Here is a 27,811-nt window from a genome sequence, read left to right as displayed (position 1 = left end):
TCTGCACCCCCTCCAGTGCCAGTACATCCTTTCTCAAGGAGAAAAAACTGCACACTACTCCAGGTGTGGCCTCACCAGCACTCTGTACAACTGCAGCATAATCTCCCTGCTTTTAAACTCCATCCCTTTAGCAACGAAGGTCAAGATTCCATTCACCCAATTACCTGTTTCACCTGCAGACCAACCCTCTGATTCACGCACAAGGACACCCAGGTCTCTCTGCATAGCAGCATGCTGCAACTCTTTACCATTCAAGTAATAATCCTTTTTACTGTTACTCCTACCAAAATGGATGACTTCACATTTATTAACATTATATGCCATCTGCCAAACCTTTAAAGTATTTATGTTCCTCTGCAGAGTTTCAATCCTCTGGACACTTTGCTCTGCCACTCATCTTCGTGTCATTTACAAACTTTGACTCAACACATAGTCCCAACTCCAAATCATCTGTATAATTGCAGTCCCAACACCGATCCCTGAGGCACACCACTAACTACTGATTGCCAGCCAGAATAGCACTCATTTATCTACACTCTTTGCTTCCTGTTAGTCAACCAATCCTCTATCCATGCTAATACTTTACCCATAACACCATGCATCCTTATCTTATGTAGCAACCTCTTGTGTCGCACATTGTCAAATGCCTTTTGGAAATCTGGGTACATCACATCCACTGGGTCCCCATTGTCCACCTTGCTCACAATGTCTTCATAGAATTCCAACAGACTTGTTAAGCATGACCTGAGCTTCACGAACCCATGCTGTGTCTGCCCAATGGGACAATTTCTACTGAGATGCCTTGCTAGTTCTTCCAACTCAAGCATCTTCCCCATTTCAGGGTTGAACAACACTTGGAGGAAGCATTGAGTGGGGGATTTCAATATCATCAAGAGTGGCTTGGCAGCAGTACTATTGATCAAGCCAGTCAGGTCCTCAGGGACATAGCTGTTAGACGGTGTCTACAGCAGATGGTGAAGAAACCAACCAGATAGAATATATTTAATCTCACTCTACCAATCTGCCTACTACAGATGCATCTGTCCATAACAGTATGAGGCAAAATCTCATCTCTGCATAAACAATACACTTGAACTTGTGGGACAATCACCATGCAACATGGGATAGATTGTGACCAGATCCAGCAACTCGAGACTGGGCATCCAACTGAAGCTGGGGGCTATCTGTAGCATCATGGTCTGGTATTTGCCCATGCTACTATTACCACGAAGTTAGGGATCAGCCCTGGTTCGATCCAGAGTGCAGGAGGGTCTGGCAATAGCAGAAGCAGGCATACCTAAAAACAAAGTGTCAAAAGCTACCAAAAAGGACTAAATGCATGCCAACATTCAGCCAGAAGTACAAAATGGATGATCCATCTCAGCCTCTTCCAAAAAGGTCCCTAGCATCACAGATGCTAATTTTCAACCAATTTGATTCACTCCATGTGAGATCAAGAAAAGGCTGTTTACTGGAAAGGCTATGGGCCCTGACAACATTTTAGTAATAATCTATGCTCCAGAACTTGCCATCGCCCCAGCCAAGCTGTTTCAGTATAAATAAAACACTGGCATCTACCCAACAATATGGAAAATTGCCCAGGCACATTCTGTACAGAAAAAAAAAGTATAAATCCAACACAGCCAATTACTGCCCCAACAGTGTATTCTCAATCACCAGTAAAGTGATGGAAGGTGCTATCAATCAGCATATGTTCAGCAGCTTTGGTTCTAGCAGGGACAAAAAAAAAGAACTGAATTGGAGGCAAGGGGAGAGTGATAGCTCTTGACATCAAGGCTGCATTCGACGGAGTGGCGCATCAAGGAGTCCTAGCAAAAGCAGAATTAATGAGAATCAGTGGGAAACACTCTGCTGGTTGGAATTATGCTTAGCAAAGGAGAGGATATTTATGGTTGTTGGATCCCATGGGATCGTCGATTGAGAGAAACTAGTTACGAAGAACTGAAGGAAGAGTAGTTTCTAATTGTGACAGACCTCACAGAATACAATCCAAGCAGAAACCCCAACAAATATGATTCATGATAAATGGTCACCATAAATCCGTTGGATATTGGATCAGAATGGGCCATTCAGCCCATTGAGTCTGCTCTGCCATTGAACGAGAACATGAATGATCTGACCGTACTCAACCCCAGCTTTGCTGCCTTTTCCCAGAAGCCTTGATCCCCTCACTGTTTAAAATCCATCTCAACCTTGAATTTTTGAAATGACCCAATCTCTACAGCCCTGTGGTAAAATATTCCACAGATTCATGACCTTCAAAAGGAATTCCTCCTCACCTCCATCTTAAGGGTGACTCCTTACTCGGAGATAAAGCCCTCTGGTCCTCACCTTTCTCAGACAGGGAAACAACTTCTCACCTACCTTTTCAATAACCAGATAAGCTTCAATAAGGCATTCCCTCATTCTACTAAATTCCAATGATTCCAAGTCCAACCTACTCAACGCCTTCTTGAGAGAAAATCCCTCCATATCTGGAAATCAACCTCATGAATCTTGTTGGAACTGCCTCCAATGCCAATATAATCTTTCCTTTGAGAAGGGAATCAAAACCATCCACACTATCCCAGCTGTTTCTAGTACAGTTTGAGCCAGACCTCCCAATTTTTATACCATGAAGACCATCATTCCAACTACTTTCCTTCTTAGCTTCTAAGTTTGGATGCTAGGTTTGTGTAATACATGTAGGAGCACAGCAAATTCCTTTGTGCTGTAGCTCTCTGCAGTCTTTCTCTATTTAAGAAATATTCAGCTCCTCTATTTTTCCTGCCAACATCCATAATCTTCCATTTCCCATTCTATTCCATCTGCCTCATTTTTGCCTATTTATCTCTACCTGTCACTATCCCAACCCCCCAAGTCAGTCTTACCATTTGCCTTCCCATCTATTTTGAGTCACCTGCAAACTTAACCTGCTTCAGCTAAGTGATTAATAAACAATTGTGGTTCCACCACTGATCCTCATGGTGCTCTATTGTCTAGGTAGCCTTCCTGAAAATGCCCCCAGTCCCAACTCTGTTTCCTAATGCTTAGCCAATCATCCGGGGTGGCAAGGTGGCTCAGTGGTCAGCACCGCTGCTTCACAGCACTAGGGACCAGAGTTTGATTGCAGCATTGGGGGACTGTCTGTGTGGAGTTTGCACATTCTCCCAGTGTATGTATGGGTTTCCTCTGGTTTCCTCCCACAGTCTAAAGATGTGCAGGTTAAAGTGAATTGGCCATGCTAAATTGCCCATATTTTTCAGGGATGTGTTAGCTAGGGGTAAATGTAGAGTAATTGGCTAGGGGAATGGGTTTTGGTGGGTACTCTTCGAAGGGTCGGTGGAACCTGTTGGGCTGAAAGACTGTTTACACACCGTCGGGATTCTATCCATAGAAATAGAATACCCTCAGACCATGAACTCTTCCCAAGTAACTTTGTGTGCGTGTGGTTGTTAATCAAATATCTTTTAAATTCCAAACATATTACATCTACTGGCTTCCCCTTATCTAACCTGTTTGTTGCATCAAAATAAATTTGAGGCATAACTTCCCCTTTCATTCAGCCATGCAGACTCTGCTTGGTTTTATTATCTACTTTTAAATCCTCCAATATTGCCTCCTTTACAACAGACTCGAACATTTTCCCCAATTACAAGTGCAATGCATTGCTCGAGGGCCTTCACATTTCCTCAGCTAGCTTTGGTTGTCTAATGTCATGCTTTCAAAAGTGGATCTCAGGGCCAAATGGTTGGGGTGGCGAGCCAGTAATGGCTGCCGTGGTGTTTGGCCCAAGTACCAACGTGCTCTTGATCTAACAGGCCCTTTTTCTCTCTCTTCTCACCGAGAGGCAATATGAGCTGAAAATAGGGTCACAGTGGAGAAACCGTTAGGGAGCTGCTGGTGGTTTCAGGACTAGTTTCCAGACCTTTTTCTTCCTAAATTGATTCTGTATTTAAAATCAATTTTTTTAAACGGCCTCTGTCAGGTAATTAATTTACTGCTGGTGGGTCAAGAGCCTTAGGCAACATGACACTTAAGCAGCATCACAATTGTTTAGGTAGAGGGGATGGACCAGTTGGGACTTTTTCCAGTATTCAGGGGATGCGAGTAACACTGGCCATCCCCAACTGTCCTGGAGAAGATGGTGGTAAGCTGCCTTTACGAACCACAACAGTGCATGTGGTGTAGGTACACCCACGTGCCGCTAAGGAGGAAATTCCAGGATTTTGGCTCTATGGCACTGCAGGAACAGCAATACATTTCCAAGTCAGGATGGTGAGTGACGTGGAGGGGAACGTGGTGGTAGCAGTCCCATGTATCTGCTGCCCCTGTCCTTCCAGACAGCAACGGTTGAGAGTTTAGACAGTGCTGTCTAAGGAATGCTGGCGAGGTGCTGTCCTGTCTGTCATTTTCACATGTCCGTCCTTATAAAAACCAAAGGTCACTATACTCAAAATGAGTGAAATGACAGGATTGACACATGGGAATAAAACCCAATTTTATCTCTGGGCCGAGGAAGAGGGGCTGAAGGATATACTGATTTTGTACTGCTGTTCATAGAGGCTTAAACAACGAGGAACTGAATGGGTTGATCTGAAAATTCTTAATACACTGCAGGGTTATGTAATTTTCAGTTTAAATATTAACATCCAGATCAGTAGTTGTTGGGTAACAGTTTCTGAATATTTCTAATCATAAATAGAAATTTCTAACTCTCCTCGCTGCTGGAGGGGCCAATAAATCTGTTAAAAATAAATTACATTGCAACTTTATTGCTATCAGCCTCACTACTCCAGATATTTTAATGCATATCTGTTGAGAGATTAACAAACCAGGATAGGTTTCTGAGCCCTTGGTCTTTACTAGCTCACTCAGAGAAGAGGCGAAAGGAAGTGCTCATCTTTCCTGCTTTGTATGACCACTGGTTCCCCAAAAATCTTAGACTAAACAAAATGCTTGCAACAGCAAGTGGCACTGTGACATCCATTTCAAATATTCAAGTGATTGACATCATGTGGGATCTTTTAACGTCACAGCATCAAGCGCAATTATTGGTTTATTACCTTCTTGGGGATTGGAGTCAGGTTTGAGAGATGAACGAGGTCATAATTCGCTAATGATAGAATTTACAAAAATGGTGGAAAGATTCAGGAAGGGAGGTTGTATAGTTACGGTACCCTCTTCCAATCAGGGAAACCGAGGTCAAGTCAGTGCGTTCTAAGCTCTAATTCTGTCATCAGTGAAGTGGTCACATGATAATCCATTCTCTGGGACAGCAGTTTATGAAATGAGGAGAGTAGATTAAGTCACTAACAGTTCACTGGTAACTCCCCAGAGAACCAGGAAGCTAGTTAAGTGCTAAGGAGTTTTTACAACTGTTCTTGCACTAATCATCTTTACAGAGTAGTATAAGCACTCCATAGTTGTTGGGAACCCCAAATAAATACATCCACATGCATGTCCTGTACACACAGGTGAGGAGCATGAGATGTTGGACTTAGAATCATAAGCATGGAAATACAATAGATCCTTCAGTCTAACTGGTCCACACTGAATTTCCCAAACTAAACTAGTCCCACTTGCCTGTGTTTGGTCCATGTCCCTCCAAACCTTTCCTATTCACGTACTTATCCAAATGTCTTTTAAAATATTGTAACTGTACCTGCATCCACCACTTCATCTGGCTGTTCTTCCCACACACAAACCACTGTGCAAAAAGGTTGGCCTCGTGTTCTTATTAAAACTTTCTTTTAGCTTAAAAATATGCCCCCAAGTCTTGAAATCCCCCACCCTAAGGAAAAACCTTTGCTAATCACCTTATCCATCCCACTCTTGATTTTATAAAATTTCCTTAAGCTCATCCCTCAACTTCCTATGCTCCAGTGAAAAAAGTCTCAGCCTATCAAAGCCATTTTTAATCAACTCAAACTTGTAGCAGAGCAACCAGAGCTGTACACGGTCCTCCAGAAGAGGCCTGAGCAACATCCTGTACAACTTCAATAGGACATTCCAACTCCCATAATCAAAGGTCTGAGCAATAAAGGCAAGCACACTAAATGCCTCGTTAACCAACTGCGATGCGAATTTCAAAGAATAATGTGCCTGAACCCCCAGGTCACTCTGTTCTTAACACTACCCAGGACCCTATCATTAATTGCATAAGCTCTGCTCTTGTTTATTTTACCAAAATACAATACCTCCCATTTATTAGAATTAAACTCCATTGTTCACTCCTCAGCCCATTGATCCAATTGACCAAGATCTCTTTGTAATCTTAGATAACCTTCTTCATTGTCCACTATACCACCAATGTCACCGTCATCTGCAAATTTACTAACTAAAACTCAAACTATTTGTATGAGAATATAGAAATGATGAACAACAGTAGACCCAGCACGGATACCTGCAGAGCACCACTGGCCACAGGCCTCCAGTCTGAAAAAACAACTGCCCAACAGCACCACCTACTCTCTCCCACCATCAAGCTAATTTTGTATTCAATTGGCAAGTTCACCCCAAATCTCACGTGATCTAACTTTACTAAATCAGTCTACCATGTGGAACTTTATCAAAGGCCTTACTAAAGTCCACGTAAACACGGTCTACTGCACTGCCCTCAATCTTTTTGATTACTTCCTCAAAAAAACCTTAAAATCACGTTTGAGACACAATTTCCCTTGCACACAAAGGGATGCTGACTGTCCTTAATGAATCCTTGCCTCTCTAAAGGCATGAAAACCCCATCTTTCAGAATCACCTCCAAAAAGGGAAGCAAATGGTCATTTTGTAAGCAATCATTGCATTTAAATAGCATTTTAATAGGAATAAAAGACTTGGAGGGCTTCACAGATGCAAACAGACCTCTTCTTTTAGAATATCTTTTCTGTATTCAGAAACAAAGCAATGTTAAGAATTCAACAAAATAAATCTTGTTAAAAAACAGGCTGCAGTCGAAATTCAAACTCAGGATTTGATGCCAAAAAGATATTAATGGTGTCAACATTTGCCATTGAATCTTAAGGGTGTGGGTTCAACTCCCATTTCAGAACTTGAGCACAAAAATAAAAAAGTTGATACTCCCTCATTGCTGCAGTGATTTTCGAACTAAGCCAAAGTCCCATCTGCCCTTTGGCCGGTCATAAAAGATCCCATGGTAGTACGTTGAAGAACAGAAAAACAGGGCATTATCACATTGCTAACTGACTGCAGATCAACCTTACATTTCCTATACAGCACTGACTACACTTGAAAAGTAGTTCATCAGCTGTAAATCACACTTAAACATCCTGTGTTCATGAAAGCCACAATATCTAATCAACTTAGTTTAGGAAGTCCATCAGAAATATATTATGCTACTCCAGGGCAATAGTCGAGCAAGGCCAACAAAGACAATCCCATCACAATTTAGTTAAGAGTGCTAAAGTGAATGTTTCGATTTGTCCAACAGGTGGCTCAGTTATTACCCAATTAAACACCTTTAAACACAGTTAAAACAGCACCAAAGTCACACTTTGTGTGTGTGAAGCTTTACTGAAACATCATGATGTTGGCTGGGATACATGAGTGAGGTTCAAAAAGATTATTTGTGAAAGCCACTGCAGTATAAAAGTTGTCAATTTGCTCATGGCAATTAATGCAAACGAAAAAGTCAAACAGAGATTAGATTACCTTAGGCCCAACAAGTCCACACCAACCCTCTGAAGAGTAACTTACCCAGATCCATTTCTCCCTAACTAATGCACCTAGTACCATGGGCAATTTAGCAATGCTGAATTAACCTGACCTGCACATCTCTGGACTGTGGGAGGAAACCAGAGCACCTGTAGGAAACCCACACAGACACAGGAAGAATGTGCAAACTCCACACAGTCACCAGAGGCTGGAATTGAACCTGGGTCCCTGGCACTGAGGCAGCAGTGCTAACCACTGCAGGGACTACATCAAATATCAGTAGGTAAACATTTAGGAGGCAGTGATTATTGTACCATAAAATTTAGGATGAGGATAGAAAATGACAATGATCAATCCAGAATAATAATAATGAGCTGATTTCAACAGGGCAAGATCAAAGTTGGGCCAGACAGACTGAAACCAAGGATTGGCAAAACATACTGTAACTACAATAGGCCACCAATAAAAGAGGAAGATTGAGAAATTAATGCCATGCCGTTACAATTTCCACTGTCATCCATGTTATCCAGCCTGGGTACCTTATCAATGCCTTCTCAAAGCTAAACCCCTCTCGCAAACATCTTTCCTCCTCTGTCACCATGACAACGGGAGTGTCGGCCTTGCCATCAAGTACAAATGTTAAGTATTCATTTAACACCTCAGCCATGCCTCTTGCCGGTATTTTTTGTCGTAATCCCTCTTTGCATCTCTTATTTTCTTTCACAACTCCCTTCTGTACAAGTAATATTCAGAATCTCTATTCGCCCCGCCAAAGTGCATAGCCTTACATTTTCCCAATTTATATTCCAAATGCCAAGTTTTTGCCCACTCACTTTACCGCTCTATATCCCCCTGCAGAATCTTGGAGTCATCCTCACTAATTGCCTTCCCACCAACTTTGTGTCATCTGCATACTTTGTGAAAGTGCAGCCATGTCCCTCATCCAAGTCATTAATAAACTTCATCTAAGCTTATATACTACCTCCAACATGAGGGGCTTGTATCTCATTACACAGGCAGAGTGTGGTACCTTATCAAACACCTTCTGGAAATCAAATATATTACAACTACTTTATCCTGCTTGTAGCCTCCTCAAAGAGTCCTGCAAATTTATCAGGCAATATTTTCTCTTTAATAAGTCATGTCAACTATGCTTTATTTTATTACACATTCCTAAATGCTCTGTTAATTCCACACTATCATTTTCCCAATGATAGATGTTAAGCCAGCTGGTCTTGTAGCAACATGCACTTTATCTCCCTCCCTTTTGGAGAGGTGATGACACTTGGAAGAGAGTTGCTCCAGATATCCTCAAAACAGACTCCAGACTCCATGAAGGCTCATGGCATCACATCAAATCAGACTTGGGAACTGGATGCCCATCTCAATGCTCACACTCACAGTCACACTGATCTCCCAGGGTCAATCATTGAAAGCTAAAAGATTTAATAGAAGCATTTCATAGGGGTTCGGTGAAAGATGTGAAGCACCAGACTATTTGCCAGTTTTTTTTTTAAAATGAAAGGCTCCAGGAGGTTTACATTATAAAAGAGAAGTGTTTGACATTCTTCACAATCACAGAATGATCTTATCGAATGGCTTGATGAGTGCCTATTCCTGTTCTATATGTTTGTATGTCACAAAATACTTTGCAACCAATAAAATGGCAACCAATTTACATACTTCAAGCTTCCATGAGCACAATGTGATAAATGACTAGATTATCTATTTTGCTAGGAACACATTAATTCTGGGATAGATAGGAATCAGGGAATAACGTCCCTGTTTTAGAGTCAGATGTACAGCACAAACAGACCCTACAGTCCAACTCGTCCATGCTGACCAGATATCCTAAAATAATCTAATCCATTTCCCAGCACTTGGCCTATATCCCTCGAAACCCTTCCTACTCATATACCCATCCAGATGCCTTTTAAATGTTGTAGTTGTACCTTTGTGATATTGTGTCATGAAGTCAAGTGTCCATTGAATAATTGCTGATATTTTGGAGTAAAGGATGAGTAATGGTCTTCAGTTATTCATATTAAGGCTATGTGATAACTAGTAAAAAGTGAGGTCTGCAGATGCTGGAGATCAGAGCTGAAAATGTGTTGCTGGTTAAAGCACAGCAGGTCAGGCAGCATCCAAGGAACAGGAAATTCGACGTTTCGGGCCAGAGCCCTTCATCAGGAATGTGATAACTAGTCAAAATGTATGGTGCTAGAATAGCACAGCCAGTCAGGTATCAACCAAGGAACAGGACAGTCATTAGGAACGTGGAGGTGGCTCAAGGGGTCTTAGAGATAAATGTGGGGGGGGGGGGAGCATGCAGTCAGACAAGGTAGCTAGACTATAATTAGGTGGATGAAGGTGGGGGGCTGATGGTGATTAGGTCAGAGCGGAAGGTGCAGTGGATTGGTGGGAAGGAAGATAATTTACAAAAAGGATTAACAAATCAGCCATAATCTATTGAATGGTGGAGCAGGCAGAGGGGCCAAATGAGGAATGAAGATTCTGGAGATCAGAGTTGAAAGAATGTGGCGCTGGAAAAGCACAGCCCATCAGACAGCATCCTACGAGGAGGAGAATTGACGTTTTGGGCATAAACCCTTCATCAGGAATCCTGCTCGAACAGCAGTGCTTTCCTAGCACCACCCTCTTAGAATCGGAGGTGCCAAATGAACTTACTCCTTTTCCTCTCTCATAGTAGTCATTAACACTGTTGCATGGTTACCTTTTCTGTTCATGGAAGTTACTGAATAAAGGTTACTTTTTGCATCTGCTGTACAGCCATAGTCCCACACACCAAGTTAACAATATTCTGTTAAAGGAATTAGGAGGTTTGGAAGCTGTTGCAATGTTTAAGCAGAATTTTGGAAAATTGTACAATTTTAAACCAAATCAAAAACCAATCAGCTGGAAGCTGCTTCTATAGAACACAGACGCCACCTAGAGGAACTAAGGGAGCAAGCTCACATCCACCTGATCAAACTCTATGTATTAACAAATGAAGCAAAATTGAAAAAGGTAAGGTTTATCCCCCAGTTCCTGTACGCTGATTGTTAAGTTGATTACATCCTACGGAAAGCTCCTAGTCACAAACATGGCTATTACCTAACTGCATCACGAGCAGATTTTAACTTGCACACTCTTAAATAATTTTCTGCTCAAGGACATGGTCAATTGTGTGTGTAGATGGCACATTGGGCATGGGTCTGGCATCTCCCATGCCAGCTGTAGGAATGTAACTATTTACATGGAATCTCACACAAGGAGTCATGAAATTGGCCATTTTCTGTGTCATGCCTTTCAGCCTGGGCTTGTCTGTGTCAGCTCTCTGCAAGAGCAATTCACAATCTCATTCCCCCTCCTTTTCACCACAGCCCAGAAAACTGTTCCCCAGCAGACAATTCTCTCTTGAAAACCCTGTCTCCACCACATTCCCAGCTGTGTGTTCTGTATCACAGCAGCTACTTGCTGCCCAAGCAAGCCAAAATGAGGTTTAATCAGATTAGCCATGATCTTGTGAATGGTCAAGAGGCTGAATGAACTACTTTATACATTCACTTGGTGATGCACTGATAGATCACTCCATCTTGAATAAGCTGGGCTGGATCACAATGTGAAAAGAACATTCAGGTCTGTGTGATCCATCTACGTACACAACCCTGGTGATGGGACCTCTCAAATTGTCATTTCAAAGGTTAGCTATAACTCTCAACCTCAAACAATTAATTAAATTGAAAAGCTTGCAAGTGATTTTCCTATGTACCTGCTGCCCTTGGCCTCTTAGATGGAAGTGGTCATGGGTTCGGAAGTTGCTGTTGGAGGAAAGTTGGTGAATTTCTGCAGTGCATCTTGTAGATGGTACACACTGCTGCGCCTGAGCATTGGTGCTGGAGGGACAGGATGCGTGGGTGTGTGGTGTTAATTAAGTAGGCTGCTGTCTCCTAGACAATGTTGAGCTTTTCGATTGTTGTTGGAGTTGCACCCATCCAGACAAGGGCTGGGATTCCATCACACTCTTGACTTGTACTTTGCAGCTGGTTCGAGAGTCAGGAGTTGAGTTATTCACTTCAGGACTTCTAGTCTCTGACCTGCTCTTTCTTGTAGCCACAGTATTAATATGGCTAGTGCAGTTCAGTTTCTGGTCAATGGCAACCTCCCAGGAGGTTAATAATTCCTCTTGGAAACAGCTCAAAAGGGATTGCTCCTGCCCATCCGAGGGGGCAGACATGACTATGGTTTAGCACCTTGTCTACAAGTTGGCACCACAGCGTATGTAACACCTCCACAATATGACCTACAGCGACGTTCTGAATGATACGCTCAGAGGACCTACAGCCTTTGGATTCAGAGGCAAGAGTCCTTGCAACTAAGCTCCAGCTGATGAAAGGGCCAGATGAAAATTATTTTGCATTAAAATAACGCTGATGGGTCTTTAAAAGTCCTACTGGCTCCCTCATCACTGTGAACAAATGGTATTGTGTTGCTTTACTCACCTAGTGTTTCAGTTGCTGGTTTAATCCGAAGGTCAATTTTATGCTCCACTCCAGCCTGCAATAAACCAGAGTGGAGATTTAATTTTTTTTTAAACAGCACAAAGCCCCAACACGAATGAATCATTTAAATGTCAAGATTGGATTTACCTCAGCGGTGTAGAGAGTTATCCAGAAATAGCAGAAGGCTTCGGGGACCTGGGTTCAAAGCCCACCACAGCAGAGGGTGGGATTTGAATTCAGTAAAAACAAATCGGTAATTAAGAGTCTAATGATGGCATTGTATCCATTATTGATGGTCAGTTTAAAAAAAAAATGATCTGATCCTTTACGAAGGAAACTGCCACCCGCCCTACAGGTGACTCCAGATTCATGGCAATGTGGTTGAATTTTAACTGTCCTCTGAAATAGCTGAGAACATTGCTCCATTGTTTCCAAGGACAGTTACGGTTTGTCAACAACTGACACCATCCGTTGAGTGAATAAAAACAAAAGGAACCACGTGCAAAAAGAACGAACTGTCTGCACTCAGTCCAAGCTAAACCAATCCCACTCAGTGAACAGCCAGTGTCCCTATTCATCACAGGCCTCCCGTCAGTACAGAGTGCAATAGGCTAACATCAACAGCACTAGCTTGTTGCTATCCACAATACTGATGATTCACTGGAAGCAAGCAACCTTTTAAACCCACTTTGCACTGGACAACAACAACAGGCAAAAAGGAGATTCACTTTCATTAGACACCAAGTACAATGGGACTTGGACATTTTTATTCACATGAGGCCTGGGCACAGGATTAGCTTAGCTGTTCTAGACAATTGTACCTGGATTTTCTTTTAGTTTAAAAAAAAAGAGGATTCTGGGTGATTCAAGATGGAGGATGGGAAAAATTTCTAGTTGTAACAGGCTGCTCCTTTTTGAGGGATTTTAGGTGTTGGAGGGGATTTCCTCGAATTTCAGGAGCAGCAATTACTGTTTTATATGGTGTTGCATTGTTTTGGAACTTTGGAGAAAAAAAAATGTTAGAACAGCAGCACTTTTAGAAGGGAGAGGGATGACAAAGGAACTACGAGAGTCAAGATTAGTGTGGTGCTGGAAATGTACAGCAGGTCAGCCAGCATCCAAAGATGGTCAGTGCAAGAGAGAGCAAGAGCATTGAAACTGTACAGTTACTCCCTTTGCTGTTTGAATTCGTGTATCGCTGGACATCGGAGTGCACCTAGGAAAATCAACAAACAGTGAAATTCACAACTGATCTTGGAGGTCACAGCACAGAAACAGATGTGAATAGTTTTAAGTGTGACCTTACAGTAAGTCTGCATTAGTATGTACAGTGGGTTCTTTCTTGATTATAGTTTTGTTGAGATATATCTCTTAATTAAACTTAAAAATATAAGCCATAGTATTAAGTTAGCCTGGAGCAGTGATTTGTAGAGGTATAAGATACTGCTACTTTCTGGGTCTGTAGACTGAAAGAAGCAAAAATAGCCATTAGTAGAGTGATATGCTCTTTTTGTCAGATGTGGGAGTTCAGGGAGAGTTTACAAGTTTCTGAGGATTATATCTGCAATAAATGCTGTTGGTTGCGAATCCTATCATATCAAATGGATTGGTTAGAGCAACAGTTAGAGGCAATGAGGAATTTACAAGAGCAAAGAGGGTGTGATGGATGGCAGTTATAGGAAGGGAGAAAGGTTGCAGTTACAGTCAGGTAGATGGGTTAACTCCAGGAAAGTTTAGAGAGTTAGGCAGGTAGTGCAGGAATCTTCTGTGGCTATCCCCATTTCAAATAAGTATACTGTTTTGGAAAACGAAGGGCGTGATGGATTCCCGGGGGAATGTTGCACGAACAGCCAAATTTCTGGTATCGAGAACTGGCTCTAATGCAACAAAAGATACTTCGGGTTCCAAGAGATCAATTGTGTTAGGGACTCTCTAGTCCCAGGCACAAACAGATGTTTCTGTTGTCAGCAGCAAAAAATTAGAATGGTGTGTTGCCTCCCTGGTGCCAGGATCAAGGATATCTCGGAGAGAAAGTGCAGAATGTTCTCAAGGGGAGAGGGCCAAGCAGGAGGTCATTGTACACATTGGAACCAACAACATAAGAAGGGAAAAGGATGAGGTTCTGAAGGGAGAACAAACAATGTTAGGCAGGAATTTAAAAAGGAGGTCCTTGAGAGTACTAATGTCTGGATTATTCCCGGTGCTGTGAGCGAGGGTAGAAATAGAAGGATAGAGCAGATGATTCATGGCTGAGGAGCTAGTGTATGGGAGAAGGATTCACATTTTTGGATCATTGGAATCTTTTCCTGTACAAGGAGGATCGATTACACCTGAATTGGAAGGGGACTAATATACTGGCAGGGAGATTTGCTAGAGCTGCTTAGGGGGAGTGGTGGTGGTGGTGGGGGGGGGGGCGGGAGAGCGGTGGGAGGTGAAATTGGGACCCAGGAAGATAGTGAGGAAAGACATCAACCTGAGACTGGTACAGTTGAGAACACAAGTGAGTCAAACAGTCTGGGTAGGCACATACAAAGCAGAGAACAAGGTAGGACTGATAAATTAACTGCATTTATTTCAATGCAAGAGGCCTAACAAGGAAGGCAGATGAACTCAAGGCCTGCTTAGGAACATGGGACTGAGATAATCACAGCAATTACAGAAACATGGCTCAGGGATGGACAGGACTGGCAGCTGAATGTTCTAGGATACAAATGCTACAGGAAGGACAGAAAGGGAGGCGAGAGGGGAGGGGAGTGGCATTTTTGATAAGGAATAGCATTATAGCCGTACAGAGGGAGGACATCCTTGAAAATACTTCCACGGAAGTTATTTGGGTGGAACTGAGAAATAAGAAAGGGATGATCACCTTATTGGGATTGTATTACAGACCCCCTCATAATCAGAGGGAAATTGAGAAACAAATTTGTAAGGAGATTTCAGTTATCTGTAAGAATAATAAGGTCATCATGGTCGGGGATTTTAACTTTCCAAACATGGACTGGGACTGCCATAGTATTAAGGATTTAGATGGAGAGGAATTTGTTAAATGAGTACAAGAAAATTATCTAATTCAGTATGTGGATGTATCTACTAGAGAAGGTGCAAAACTTGAAACTTTCTTGGGAAATGAGGCAGGGCAGGTGACTGAGGGGTCAGCGAGGGAGTACTTTGGGTCAGCAACCGTAGTTCTATTAGTTTTAAAATAGTGATGGAAGAGGATAGACCAGATCTAAAAGGTGAAGTTCTAAATTGGACAAAGGCTAATTTTGATGGTATTAGGCAAGAACTTTCAAAAACTGGTTGGGGGCAGATGTTCGCAGGTAAAGGGATGGCTGGAAAATGGGAAGCCTTCAAAAAAAATGAGATAACAAGAATCCAGAGACAGTATATTCCTGTTACAGTGAAAGGAAGGCTGTTAAGTATAGGGAATGCAGGATGACTAAAGAAATTGAGGGTTTGGTTAAGATAAAAGGAGAAAGCATATGCCCAGTATAGACAGGAGAGATCGAGTGAATCCTTAGAAAAGTATAAATGCAGTAGGAGTATACTTAAGAGGGAAATCAGGAGGGCAAATAGGGGACATGAGATAGCTTTGACAAATAGGGTTAAGGAGAATCCAAAGGAATTTTACAAATACATTAAGGTCAAAGAGTAGTTAGGGAGAGAATAGGGCCCCTCAAAGATCAGCAAGGCAGCCGATGTGTGAAGCCACAGGAGATGGGGAGTATTTTGCATCAGTGTTTACTGTGGGAAAGGACATGGAAGATATAGAATGTGGGGAAATACATGGTAATATCTTGGAAAATGTCCATATTACAGAGGAAGAGGTGCTGGATGTCTTGAAATGCGTAAAAGTAGATACATCCCCAGGACCTGATCAGGTGTACCCTAGAACTCTGTGGGAAGCTAGAGAAGTGATTGCTGGGCCTCTTGCCGAGATATTTATATCATCAATAGGCACAGGTGAGGTGCTAAAGACTGGAGGTTGGCTAATGTGGTGCTACTATTTAAGAAGGGTGGGAAGGACAAGCCAGGGAACTAGAGACCAGTGAGCCTGTTGGAGGGAATCCTGAGGGACAGGACGTACATGTATTTTGAAAGTCAATGACTGACTAGGGATGGCCAACGTGGCTTTGTGCGTGGGAAATCATGTCTCACAGACTTGAGGTTTTTGAAGAAGTAACAAAGAGGATTGATAACGGCAGAGCAGTGGACATGATCTATATGGATTTCAATAAGGCGATCGACAAGTTCCCCATGGGAGACTGGTTACCAAGGTTAGATCTCATGGAATACAGGGAGAACTAGCCATTTGGATACAGAATGGGCTCTAAAAGGTGGTGGTGGAGAGTTGTGACCAGTGGAGTGCCACAAGGATCGGTGCTGGGTCCACTGTTTTTTTTAAATCATTTATATAAATGATTTGGGTGTGAACATAAGAGTTGTAGTTAGTAAGTTTGCAGATGACAGTAAAATTGGAGGTGCAGTGTACAGCAAAGGAAGTTACCTCAGATTACAACAGGATCTTGGTCAGATGGGCCAATGGGCTGAGAAGTTGCAGATGAAGTTTAATTTCGATAAAGGCGAGGTGCTGCATTTTGGGAAAGCAAACTCTAGCAGGACTTGTACACTTAAATGGTAAAGGTCCTAGGGAGTGTTGCTGAACAAAGAGACCTTGGAGCACAGTGAAGGCGGTGATTGGTATGCTTTCCTTTATTAGTCAGAGTATTGAATACAGAAGTTGGGAGGTCAGGTTGTGGCTGTACAGGACATTGATTAGGCCACTATTGGAATATCGTGTACAATTCTGGTTTCTTTCCTTTTGGAAGGATGTTGCGAAACTTGAAAGGCTTCAGAAAAGTTTTACAAGGATGTTGCTCTGGTTGGAGGGTTTGAACATAGGGAGATGTTGAATCAGCTGGAGCTGTTTTCCCTGGAGTGTCGGAGGCGGAGGGGTGACCTTTTAGAGGTTTATACAATCATGAGGGGCATAGATAGGGTAAATCCAGGTCTTTTCCCTAGGGTGGGGAAGTCCAGAACTAGAGAGGAGAGGTTTAGGGTGAGGGGAAAAGATATGAGAGAGACCTACAGGGCAACTTTTTCACGCAGAGGTTGGTACATGTACGGAATGAGCTGCCAGAAGAAGTGGTGGAGGCGAGTACAATTACAGTATTTAAAAGGCATCTGGATGGGTATATGAATAGGAAGGGTTTGTAGGGATATGGGCTGGGTGCTAGTGGGTGGGACTAGATTTGGCTTGGGATATCTGGTCGACATGAATGAGTTCGACCGAAGGGTCTGTTTACGTGCTGTACACCTCTATGACTCTCGTGAGTTCCAGGCTTAAGAAAATTGGATGCCTCACCATGACGCACTGTGCTCCTCACGCAGTGTTTCCAATGATAGGGAGTACAGTGACTCAAATACAAACTGGTACAATCATAGGCATCAGGCCAGGCTTTTCTTCAGCAGACTGGATCAGCTCCAGTTGTACCAGAGTGAAGTCATGGGCTGACACACTGGGTGTGCGCTGATCAGTTCACAGGAGCTGTGCAGTGTCCTTTGGCCCCAGTCGGTACACGAAAACTAAACTCCCATTCCTCATCTGGCGAGGTTAAACAAGCGCCATCCTTTATCTGCTCCAGAGGCACAGTAGCTCAGTAGTTAGCACTGCTGCCTCACAGTGCCAAGGACTCGGGTTCAATTCCAACTTCAGGTGACTGTCTGTGTGGAGTTTGCACGCTCTCCCAGTATCTACCTGTGCTCCGGTTTCCTCCCAGAGTCCAGAGGTGTGCAGGCCAGGTGAATTGGCCAGGCTAAATTGCCCATAGTGTTCAGCAATGTTTAGGTTAGGTGCATTAGTCAGGGATAAATATAATGGGTCTGGGTGGGTTACACTTCGGAGGGTTAGTGTAGACTTGTTGGGCCAAAGAGCTTGTTTCCACATTGTAGGGATTCTAAAATTCTGTATTCGCATGCCCTCTGCTCAGGGATACCACTCAGTGTTGGAATGCCCAGAGGCTGTCAAAGCCTTCAGAAGGAGGCACTGTGCAACTAAGGCAAACATGTATTGTAGAATCCCTACAGCATGAATGCAGGCCATTCGGCCCATTGGTGCACACTGACTCTCTGAAGATGAGGAAACTGGTGAAATCCATTTTGATTCAGTGCAATGAAGGAAACCGGAGCACTTGGAGGAAAACCACGCTGACACAGGGAAAATATGAAAACTCCACATAGAGTGTTGCTGGAGTTTGGAATTGAACCTGGATCTCTGATGCTGCGAGGCAGCAATGCCACCCTCAACACCTTAGATGAATGTAGGTGAGTTAACTCCTGCTATCATAGGTTTTTTTTTAAATAAAGTGTCTATGCTAGCATATCCTTTCCAAGAGCACCCCAATGCACCTCCACATCCTCCGAACACTCACCCTGCCAACAACCTTTACTCAGCGGGTTGAGAGTTCATGGAATGCCCTGCCAGTAGCAGTGGTGGACTCTTCCTCTTTATGGTCATTTAAGAGGGCATTGGATAAGCATATGGAGGTTATTGGGCTAGTGTAGGTTAGGTAGGCTTCGGTCGGTGCAACATCGAGGGCCGAAGGGCCTGTACTGTGCTGTATTCTTCTATGTTCTAACCTAACTTCAGTTTATGAACTCCAGTCTACGCTCCACCTCTAACTCACGAACCGTGATCCAGATCACATCATCCAAAGCCTCAATCTGACCAATATCCACTCCACCCTGCCCCATTCCCCTCACACCCAATCAGCTCAAAACTAAATTTCTAGTCACAATCTTTAATCAAAGAAACACAGCAAGTCACCAGAAAGATTGAGAACACGCCAAGAGAAAGGAAGAGAGACAGACCCTTCCTTCATTTTCAATTAATTTTATTTCTCAATTAAGTTTTTTTTAAACTAGATGATGTCCAGAATGAAATTGGAGTATTTGAAAAATGATCAAGCACTGTTTAGAAATAATCTTACTTCAATCTCTGACTGTATTGGCCATTGCAAATCTCTCCAGACAAGGTAATCCTATAAAAGCTGATCAACAACAATGTGACATTCAACAAAACACGTGACTGAACGTTAAGCTTTCAAAAGCTCTCATTTCATTAACACACGGCAGGTCAGAGAAAGAATAAATCAGAATCAAACTCAAAACATGGGCCTCTCTTCCAAAAATTCAGGAACTGAAGTAATCTGAAACAACGTGACTAAATCAATACACCAAATCAATTCACACCTTAGAAAGATGGGTTTACTGATAAATCAGAACACATGCTTTGTGGAACACGTCAATACTTTCTGTCCCCGCCCCCTGCACGGAGTGCAGTGAAAGCAGCTATTCTTGCCCAGAGTCTGGTCTGACCTCAATGTAAGCCAGAAATGTCAGCAGCTCAGCTACTGCAGGGCCAGCAGATGTGGGCAATGGCAGGCAAAGTTCTGCAGAAAGTCAACAGCTCCTCTCAGGAGCCATCATTGCTTCACCTCACAGCTAAGTGTCCTAGGTAAAGCACATTCCCAGTACTAGAGGATTTCCTGCCTTTGGGTTAGGGAGGCTGAGGAACCCTTGTTGTTTGTCAGCTGGACTCAGGCCAATAGAACCAAGGAGAGAGAGAGAGAGTGTGAGAGAGAGTGTGAGAGAGAGTGTGAGAGAGAGTGTGAGAGAGAGTGTGAGAGAGAGTGTGAGAGAGAGTGTGAGAGAGAGTGTGAGAGAGAGTGTGAGAGAGAGTGTGAGAGAGAGTGTGAGAGAGAGTGTGAGAGAGAGTGTGTGTACACGGACTGGACGTTGGATTAAAGGGAGCTTGAGGTCATGAGGAGAGAGAGGCCCGAGAGAGTGTGGGCAGAGACGGACACAGGAAATGGAATGCTGCAGTCTCAATATTTTACAGCCATTTTATTCCTAAGATCACAGTAATCCACTCGTCAAAATTCATTTTAAAACATGCAATATGCGGTAAAATCATGTGAAGTATTTCTTGATGTTGAAAGCAAAACAAAAATCACATTTTCCCCACAAAGTTCCAGACATCAAGAGGAGATTCACAATAGCACAAGGCCTATTCATGGTGATCACCACTTGTTACAACTTGATCAAACGTTGTTAGCCTCACATGGTTTCCTATTCTACCACAGAATCCCTTGTGGGGAGAAAGTGGCTATTCGGCCCATCGAGTCTGCACCAACCCTCCGAACAGCATTCCACCCAGCCCCTAATCCCTATAACCCCACATTTTACCATGACTAATCCACCTAGCCTGCAAAACCCAGAACACTATGGGGCAATTTAGGACAGGCAATTCACCTAACCTGTACATCTTTGGACTGTGGGAGGAAACCCGCGCAGAGGGACACAGGGAGAATGTGAAAACTTCACATAGACAGACACCAGGGTGGAATTGAACCAGGGTGCGTGGTGCTGAGAGGCAGCAGTGCTAACCACTAAGCCACCATACCATCCTTTAGATTAGATTCCCTACAGTATAGAATCAGGCCATTTGGTCCAACAAGTGCACACCAACCCTCCGAACAGTAGGGTCAAACCTGGGGCCCTGGCGCTGTGAGGCTGCAGTGCTAACCATTGAGACATTGTGCCACCCGTAATGGACAGAAACTAGACATGGAGGATTCCTGACATGAGTCAGAGTGGGTATCGGGCAACACCAGCTCGCCACGTGGACACCCAGCATCAACGTTTTGGGGCATGCTTCAGGCAGTGGTGGCGTGCACTCCACATCCACAGACATTGGCATCTGAGAAGTGCCACCCCCTCCACACAATCACGGCACAGACTCTGATCCACCTATAGTAGACTGCTGCACTTCAATGTTGCACCCCAGCACCTCTCAGCACTGTAAGGCCACTTTGTCAGCTGACAGATTGGACTCGCTCACTCGCTCAATTTACTTAGAGGTATCTCTGCTTCACCTGGTCTTTGAGCACACACACGTAGCCGGGGACCATGTCACGGTTATTAGCAGCCACCAACCAATGGGGTGGCCATGATGCCGTACGTCACCTCTATGGTGAAGCTGGATAGAGTACTTTTGAATTGGGAGGCAGGAAGTGAGAATTTGGTGTTTGTAAAGTGCTGGGCGATGGGGGGGGGGAAAGCATTGAGTGGTCCTTTTAAAAGATCATGTGTTTTTTTGTGCTTAAAGATCTAAAATGGATGCCTATGAGTAGCAGCTTGGGGGCTTGCAGGTGCACGGACAGCCTGATCTGAAATGTTAGCAGGCCGAGCACCAAGATTTAACCAACACAACAAGCTTTTGAATTTAGCCAATCAATGTGAAACCTATTACATTTAAATCTGATAGTTTTGACAATAGAGGACCAATCCTATTGTAAGAAATATTGATAGGTCTAAAAGGAGGGGGCAGTTAGATAAAGATCTCAGAGCTAACTACCATCCGCCAGAACTAACGTCCCTCAGACCTAGAGAGGTGGTGGAGGTGAGGTGGGGTGTGGGCGGACAGGGTTGAGGGGGGCAGGGGCTTGCACGCAGTGTGCTTTTGTCTAGTCTCCTGAACGGGGAGTAGACTTCAGAGAAAACTCCGAGCCCCAGAGGAAATTAACTAACCAAATAATCAATTATTGCCGCCCATCTTGTTCAGATAATTGAGGTTCCTCTGTATCTTTGAGAAAGCAGCATCTAAATAACAACAGTACCAACGGCGTTCGTGAATACTTCTAACAGAAAAATTGACAAAGATGGCACTGATCATTCCGGAAGAATCGTAACCTGGCTGTAATTTCAAAAGACGAAACTCTATTTATTTTTTAATGTATGGAATAGGCTGCCAGAGGAAGTGGTGGACGCTGGTACAATTGCAACATTTAAAAGGCATCTGGATGGGTATATGAATAGGAAGGGTTTGGAGGGATATGGGCCGGGTACTGGCAGGTGGGACTAGATTGGGTTGGGATATCTGGTCAGCATGGACGAGTTAGACCGAAGGATCTGTTTCCTTGCTGTACATCTCTGTGACTCAATGAGTAGGATTTAAATTGATTGGAACGGCATAACATTAGAACCTTGTTTTATTTGGGATAGTTTGTAGTTAGAAGATATTTATTCAGTTTTATTAATAAAATAGTTAATTTGTTCACTGTTAGAGTTAGATAAATAAATTGTTCCTTGTTGATTTTAAAGGGAGCGTCAGGGATTTATTTTATTTAACCACAAAGGTTTCTGAAAAGCAGGTTACACCACATTTCGCAATTTTTTTTTAATAGATTATAGGGCAAGATGCTGCTCTTTGGATGTTTGTTTTAGTTATCAGAGAGTTAGAGGGTGGGTGCCAACCTTGGCTTTATAACACCCTGCTGATAGTGAGTGTTACACCTTCATGTGCACTTTCCCCACTGGCTAGTTGTGATGGGGTGGGGAATGGCAGCTGCTGACCCTAACCCCATGGCACCAGGTGCCAAAGTGTCCTTTCGTTTACCACCTATGGTCTCACTGGGTCAGGAACAGTCAAGGTGCAAAAAGATTTCCCTCGTGTTCCTACGTCCTGCACAATGTTTGAAGGACTCGGAATTTTGGAAGCCAGGCTTGGGGCAGTATGATTGGTGAATGGAAAAATAACAGAGGTGGAAAATGCCAATGAATTTGAAAATGAGCTAGTGGCTCAACAGTTAGTGGCAAAAAAAACTGCAGATGCTGGAATCCAAAGTAGGCAGGCTGGAGGCTGGAAGAACACAGCAAGCCAGGCAGCATCAGGAGGCAGAGAAGTCAATGTTTCAGGTGTAACACGAGTCCTGAAGAAGGGTTACTCCCGAAATGTTGACTTCTCCACCTCCTGATGCTGCCTGGTTTGCTGTGTTCTTCCACCCTCCTGCCTGTCTACAGTGGCATACAGATTCAATCTGCCTGACAACTAAATGCAAGCAGTACTGTTCTGTAGGAAATTCTAGGCTCACTATTTATACAGTGGATGGGCCAAATGGCCTTCTTCCATCTATCATTCTTTATTCCAATGACCAGTCACAGTTAATATCAGACATACTCCTGTTTTACATGCATAGTACGTTTTCCTGTAAGTCTATACAAATGATTTTGAATCCAAGTTTATGATCAAGCAATTCTTTCCACCTCACTCCCTCCTTTTCCTTGTACCACTAACACCACCATCCCCCCACCCCCATTCAAAATCGACACCAAACAGTGACGTGGTCCCACAGAGTGATGCTAGAGTTCAGTCAGCATGTATCCTGGCTCAGATAACTCTCCACTAATCTGACACAGCGCATTTGGATTCCACCACCATGATGTAATCTGGGGGACAGTCTCTCAGCAGAGCAGAGAGAGCGAGGACAAGGGTCGTGAGATATAGCAGATCAAGGTTAGAGACTTTCAATGAAGCAGTCAGCCAGTAGGAAGTCCAACAGCCTCCGGTTTAGGTGTTAACTGAACATCACACACTTCATTGCGCCACCCTAACCTCAGGGGAAAAAGGATCAGTGACTTTCTATAGCTACCAACTTTCCAGGTTCGCATTCCCAGAGCTTTCACAGTTCAACTTGCTGCAAGGTATTCTCTAGATTAAATAAGTACTGGCAGGCTGGGAACTCTGTCATTTCAAGTAGAAAGAGTGTGTATTTGTTTTGATTCATTCACGGAATGTGGGAGCCTGTGGCTAGGCCAGCATTTATTGCCCAGAGGGTGGTTAAGAGTTAACCACATTGCTGTCGGTCTGGAGTCACGTGTAGGCCAGATCAGATAAGGATTGCAGTTTCCTTCCTTAAAAAAGGACATTAGTGAATCAGATGGATTCTTCCAACAATGGGTTCATTGGGTCACTGACTCTTAATTCTGGAGCCAGCCATTCCACCATCTGTCATGATGGGATTCGAACCCAGGTCCCCAGAACATTACCTGGGGCGCTGGATTAAAAAGGTCCAGTGATAATACCACTAGGCCACCGCCTCCCCAGTAGATATTGTCAAAGCTCAGAAGAGCTTCACCTCAGCTCTCGGCTGGCCACAGCTGACTCAGCTTCTGGGAGTGGCACCTTGCAGTTTTCTCCCGGTTCTACTGATCTCATCAACTTCCTGCATCAACGATGAAGTCCAGAACATCATTCATCACTGAATACTGAAGGTAGCCAAGGCAGCTGCCTCACTGCTGGTGTTTCCTCAAGGCGGAGATACAGATCTAGTTTATCTGCTCCTGTTTTAGTCCCTCACTCTTGTTCCCACTTCCCTCAAACTCTCAAGCTAGGGTCCTGTACATCAGTGTCTCTGTCGCTCAGTGAATGTGTCTAGGATGTGTGGCAATGACCTGGAGTGCTGTTCCTTTTTAACAAGAGTTCAGTTCTTTGCTTCATTCATACTCATTAGTTCTAGGAATGTGATCCCAATGTAACAATGATGATGATTATGCATTAAAACAAAGAGTACTTCATAGAATCTGATTCATACAGCACAGAAAATGAGCTCAACTATCAGTGGCTCTTTTGAAGAGCTATTCTTGTTTATATCCCTGCAATTTGCTCCTTCCTTCAACTACCTGTCTGATTTTCAGTTTGAAACCTGCTACTGAATTTATCCAGACCACTCCATCAGGCGCTGAACTGCAGATCGTAACGACATGCTACATAAAGAGGATTCCCTTCTCGTCTCTGGCCCTTTGGCTATATAATGCCTTTTCAGAAAGCTAGGGATTGTGAAAGGTTCTGTATCAATGCATGTGACTGATGATAACATTTTTAATTGGCATCAGAAAGCCCCAAGATGCTTCAAAGGAGCAGTTACCAAAAAAAAACTGGAGCCAGTCAAGATGACGCTAACTCAAGTCAAAAGTTTGGTCAAAGAGTTAGGTTTTAAGAAACATCTTAAACGAGGAAAGAGAAACTGAGGGATTAAGTGAGAGAATTTCTGAGTTTAGTGCCCGAGTTTTCTGAGTTGAGAGAATTTCTGAGTCTGTGCTTAAACTTTGACGTACAGAAGGGTCTAAAACTGGAGGAGAACAGCGATAAATCCTATTCATTCCCCTCTCGAGATTCCCAGCTTCAGAAAGTTATTGAACACACTGGACATCACAACGAGCATTGTTTTTGGAGACTGAATCGTTAACAGACCACTCACTGTCCCAAAGTCAAAACTGGATGTGATCATGGAGAATAATCACTTGATACTGGGATAGTGTCCAACAGAAAAAGAAAACTCTGCCAGTGCACATTTTTAGCCACCAAAAATAAACATGGCAAAGAAACGGAGGAGGAGCAAAGCTGCAGATAAATGTTCATGGAAGGGAAAGGTCACTCTGCGACAATGGAATCTACATCACAAAAAGTTTTCCACAAGCACAGTCTCCAGTTTAAACCATACCCAGGATTTCAGGAATCATTGCTGGTCATGGAAAATATGCAGAATTTTTTTTTCCTCATGTGCTTTCAGTAGTATACTAGTATCAGCAGCACACCTTACCCATGATGATAACTGAAGCTTGTGAGAACTATTCAGGATATTAAACCCATGATTATCAGTGATTCAGGACACTAATCCTGCACCAGTCAGTTAACATATTCACCCTCAATTCATTACCTCCCTCCTTTCATTCTGTAATGCTGCATCTCCCAGACCTGAAAAACCAGCTCAGGGCCACACTCTCCCAGACTTGAAAACACCATCACCACCTCACCCATCACCTTCCCAGCTATCTTCCCCACCTCCACTTCCCCGCTCCTAATTAATCTTTCAGCCCCCTTCCACCCTCTTCCCCACCTTCCTGATGGAAAGGCTTATGCCCGAAACATCAGCTCTCCTGCTCCTCGGATGCTGCCTGACCTGCTGTGCTTTTCCTGCGCCACTCTTTTTGACATTGCATCATTTTTCTGCCAGTTTATGAAGAGTCTACATCCTCTTTCTCCTTTTTGTTTCACAAGTTTTCACCTGTGTGTGATTTTCTAGCCTCTTTTGGGATTTTCTCTCCACATTGAAAGCCCAGTTGGACTTCGCCCTATGTGTGTCCAAAACAGCACGACACCCCTTTGCAGGAACCCGAGAGAGCATTTCCATATGTTTCATTCAGTTGGAATCATGGCCAAGCAGATGGAACAAATGGATCATGACCAGCTGCTGTATTGGACTCTTTCTCCTATCCAATTACTCACTGGACCCTCCTGCGAAGATGGATAAATCTTTTTTTTTTAAAAAAAGCCCTTCATTTCTGAAGACGATGGAGAAGCACTGCTTAACTCTGCTGCCTTCTCAGTCAATTTGGGGCACACACCGAATTGAGAGTCACTCACTGCACATTTCAAGCAACAAAATGTTGTTTATGGAACTGCAGCTACCCCTCACAGGGCTCCAAAATGACAATCTCATAGGAACAGCACAACTCACAGCACTGGGGGTGCTGCTCATTTAGGTAGGAACTCTCTACCTGACGGATATCATTATCGTAAAGACATAGTCACCATGTACCAGCTGCTGTTTTAAAAACTTCAATTCCTGTTTTGATGCTTGTTCAAAGGGAGGGTTCACATCAGCGATTACAATTTAATTGTTGCTCAGACATGAATTCATCCTACTAACAATTGCCAGTCACATAATACTCCTCCCTCAATAATCGTTTTCAAAGCCTGTACTAGAGTCATCAGAAAGTTAGTAGAATGGAGTTTGATTTGGAATGCTGTCGATCCAACATGTTACAGATTGCTTTAGCTGCAGTTGTGGAGTTTGTCAAAACTTGAGCAAGGTTTCCAGAGTAGGACATTGGAACTGGATTAGCCTGAAGCTGCCTCAGCGAGATGGAAACTCTCCATGAAAAGGATTTTTGCTTTCAGCTGTGAAGTTACAGACCATCAACCAGACCGGGAAAAGTCTCCAAGAAAGAGCTGCATTATTATAATAACATTGAGTAAACACAGCACGGTGGAGGTATGCACTGTACTAAGTGGCCACTTATTTAAAAGGCTTTCAGAGATCATTGGAAAAATAGAGGTAAGTAATACTTAATGTATCACTGAATAGGACGTGCTTGAAGGGCTGAATGGCCTACGCCTCATTCAAGATGTTTCCTCCAAAAGGATTAAAAGTTTCATTTTGGGGGTAAATATTCATAAGGATAATTGTCAGCACAAAATCTAACGGACACACACACACACACACACCCTACAGTTAACCTGATCAATTATACTGAGTGGTGCTCACACAGGAATCACTCCTCACCTCCTTCCAGTATGGTATCCCAATATTGGCATATTCCTGGCTGATATCACAGGCAATGACTTTCCCATCATTGGGTATTGCAAGTGCCATGTTCAAGGTGTTATATCCAGTGTAGACACCTGAAGAAACAAAACAAGCCAGATATCAGATAGCGAAACAAAACAGCAGCTTTACTAAAGATCTGTTGGTATCTCCATCATTCATACTCTATAACCACCTGATGAAGGAATGGCGCTCCAAAAGCTAACCAGAGCTTTATAAAGTCTCCGTAGCACAACGGTGCTTTGATATTCCAACCCTAGAGTTAAATGACAACGTTGCATTCGCTTTCTTAATCACGGACTCAACCTGCATGTTTACTTTCAGAGAATCCTCAACTAGCACTCCCAGATCCCTTTGTACTTTGGCTTTATGAATTTTCTCACTGTTTAGAAAGTAGCTTATGCT

The 27,811-nt window shown here is 43.3% G+C and overlaps 1 protein-coding gene across 1 annotated transcript in view; it reads right to left on the bottom strand.

Moving 5' to 3' along the window:
• Nucleotides 1-27,811, bottom strand: part of comtd1 (catechol-O-methyltransferase domain containing 1) — a 49,762-nt gene that overhangs the window by 10,142 nt on the left and 11,809 nt on the right. The window contains exons 5-6 of the mRNA XM_060854125.1: nt 27,365-27,483; nt 12,177-12,231 (exon numbers count right to left, since the gene is read on the bottom strand). Of these exons, the coding sequence (XP_060710108.1) occupies nt 12,177-12,231; nt 27,365-27,483 (174 nt within the window). The remainder of the gene's footprint in view (nt 1-12,176; nt 12,232-27,364; nt 27,484-27,811) is intronic.

The sequence above is a fragment of the Hemiscyllium ocellatum genome, chromosome 43 (genome assembly GCF_020745735.1).
Source record: "Hemiscyllium ocellatum isolate sHemOce1 chromosome 43, sHemOce1.pat.X.cur, whole genome shotgun sequence".
Lineage (NCBI taxonomy): Eukaryota > Metazoa > Chordata > Chondrichthyes > Orectolobiformes > Hemiscylliidae > Hemiscyllium > Hemiscyllium ocellatum.
Note: the sequence above shows the minus strand (reverse complement) of the source record. Positions and strands in the feature narration are given on the sequence as shown.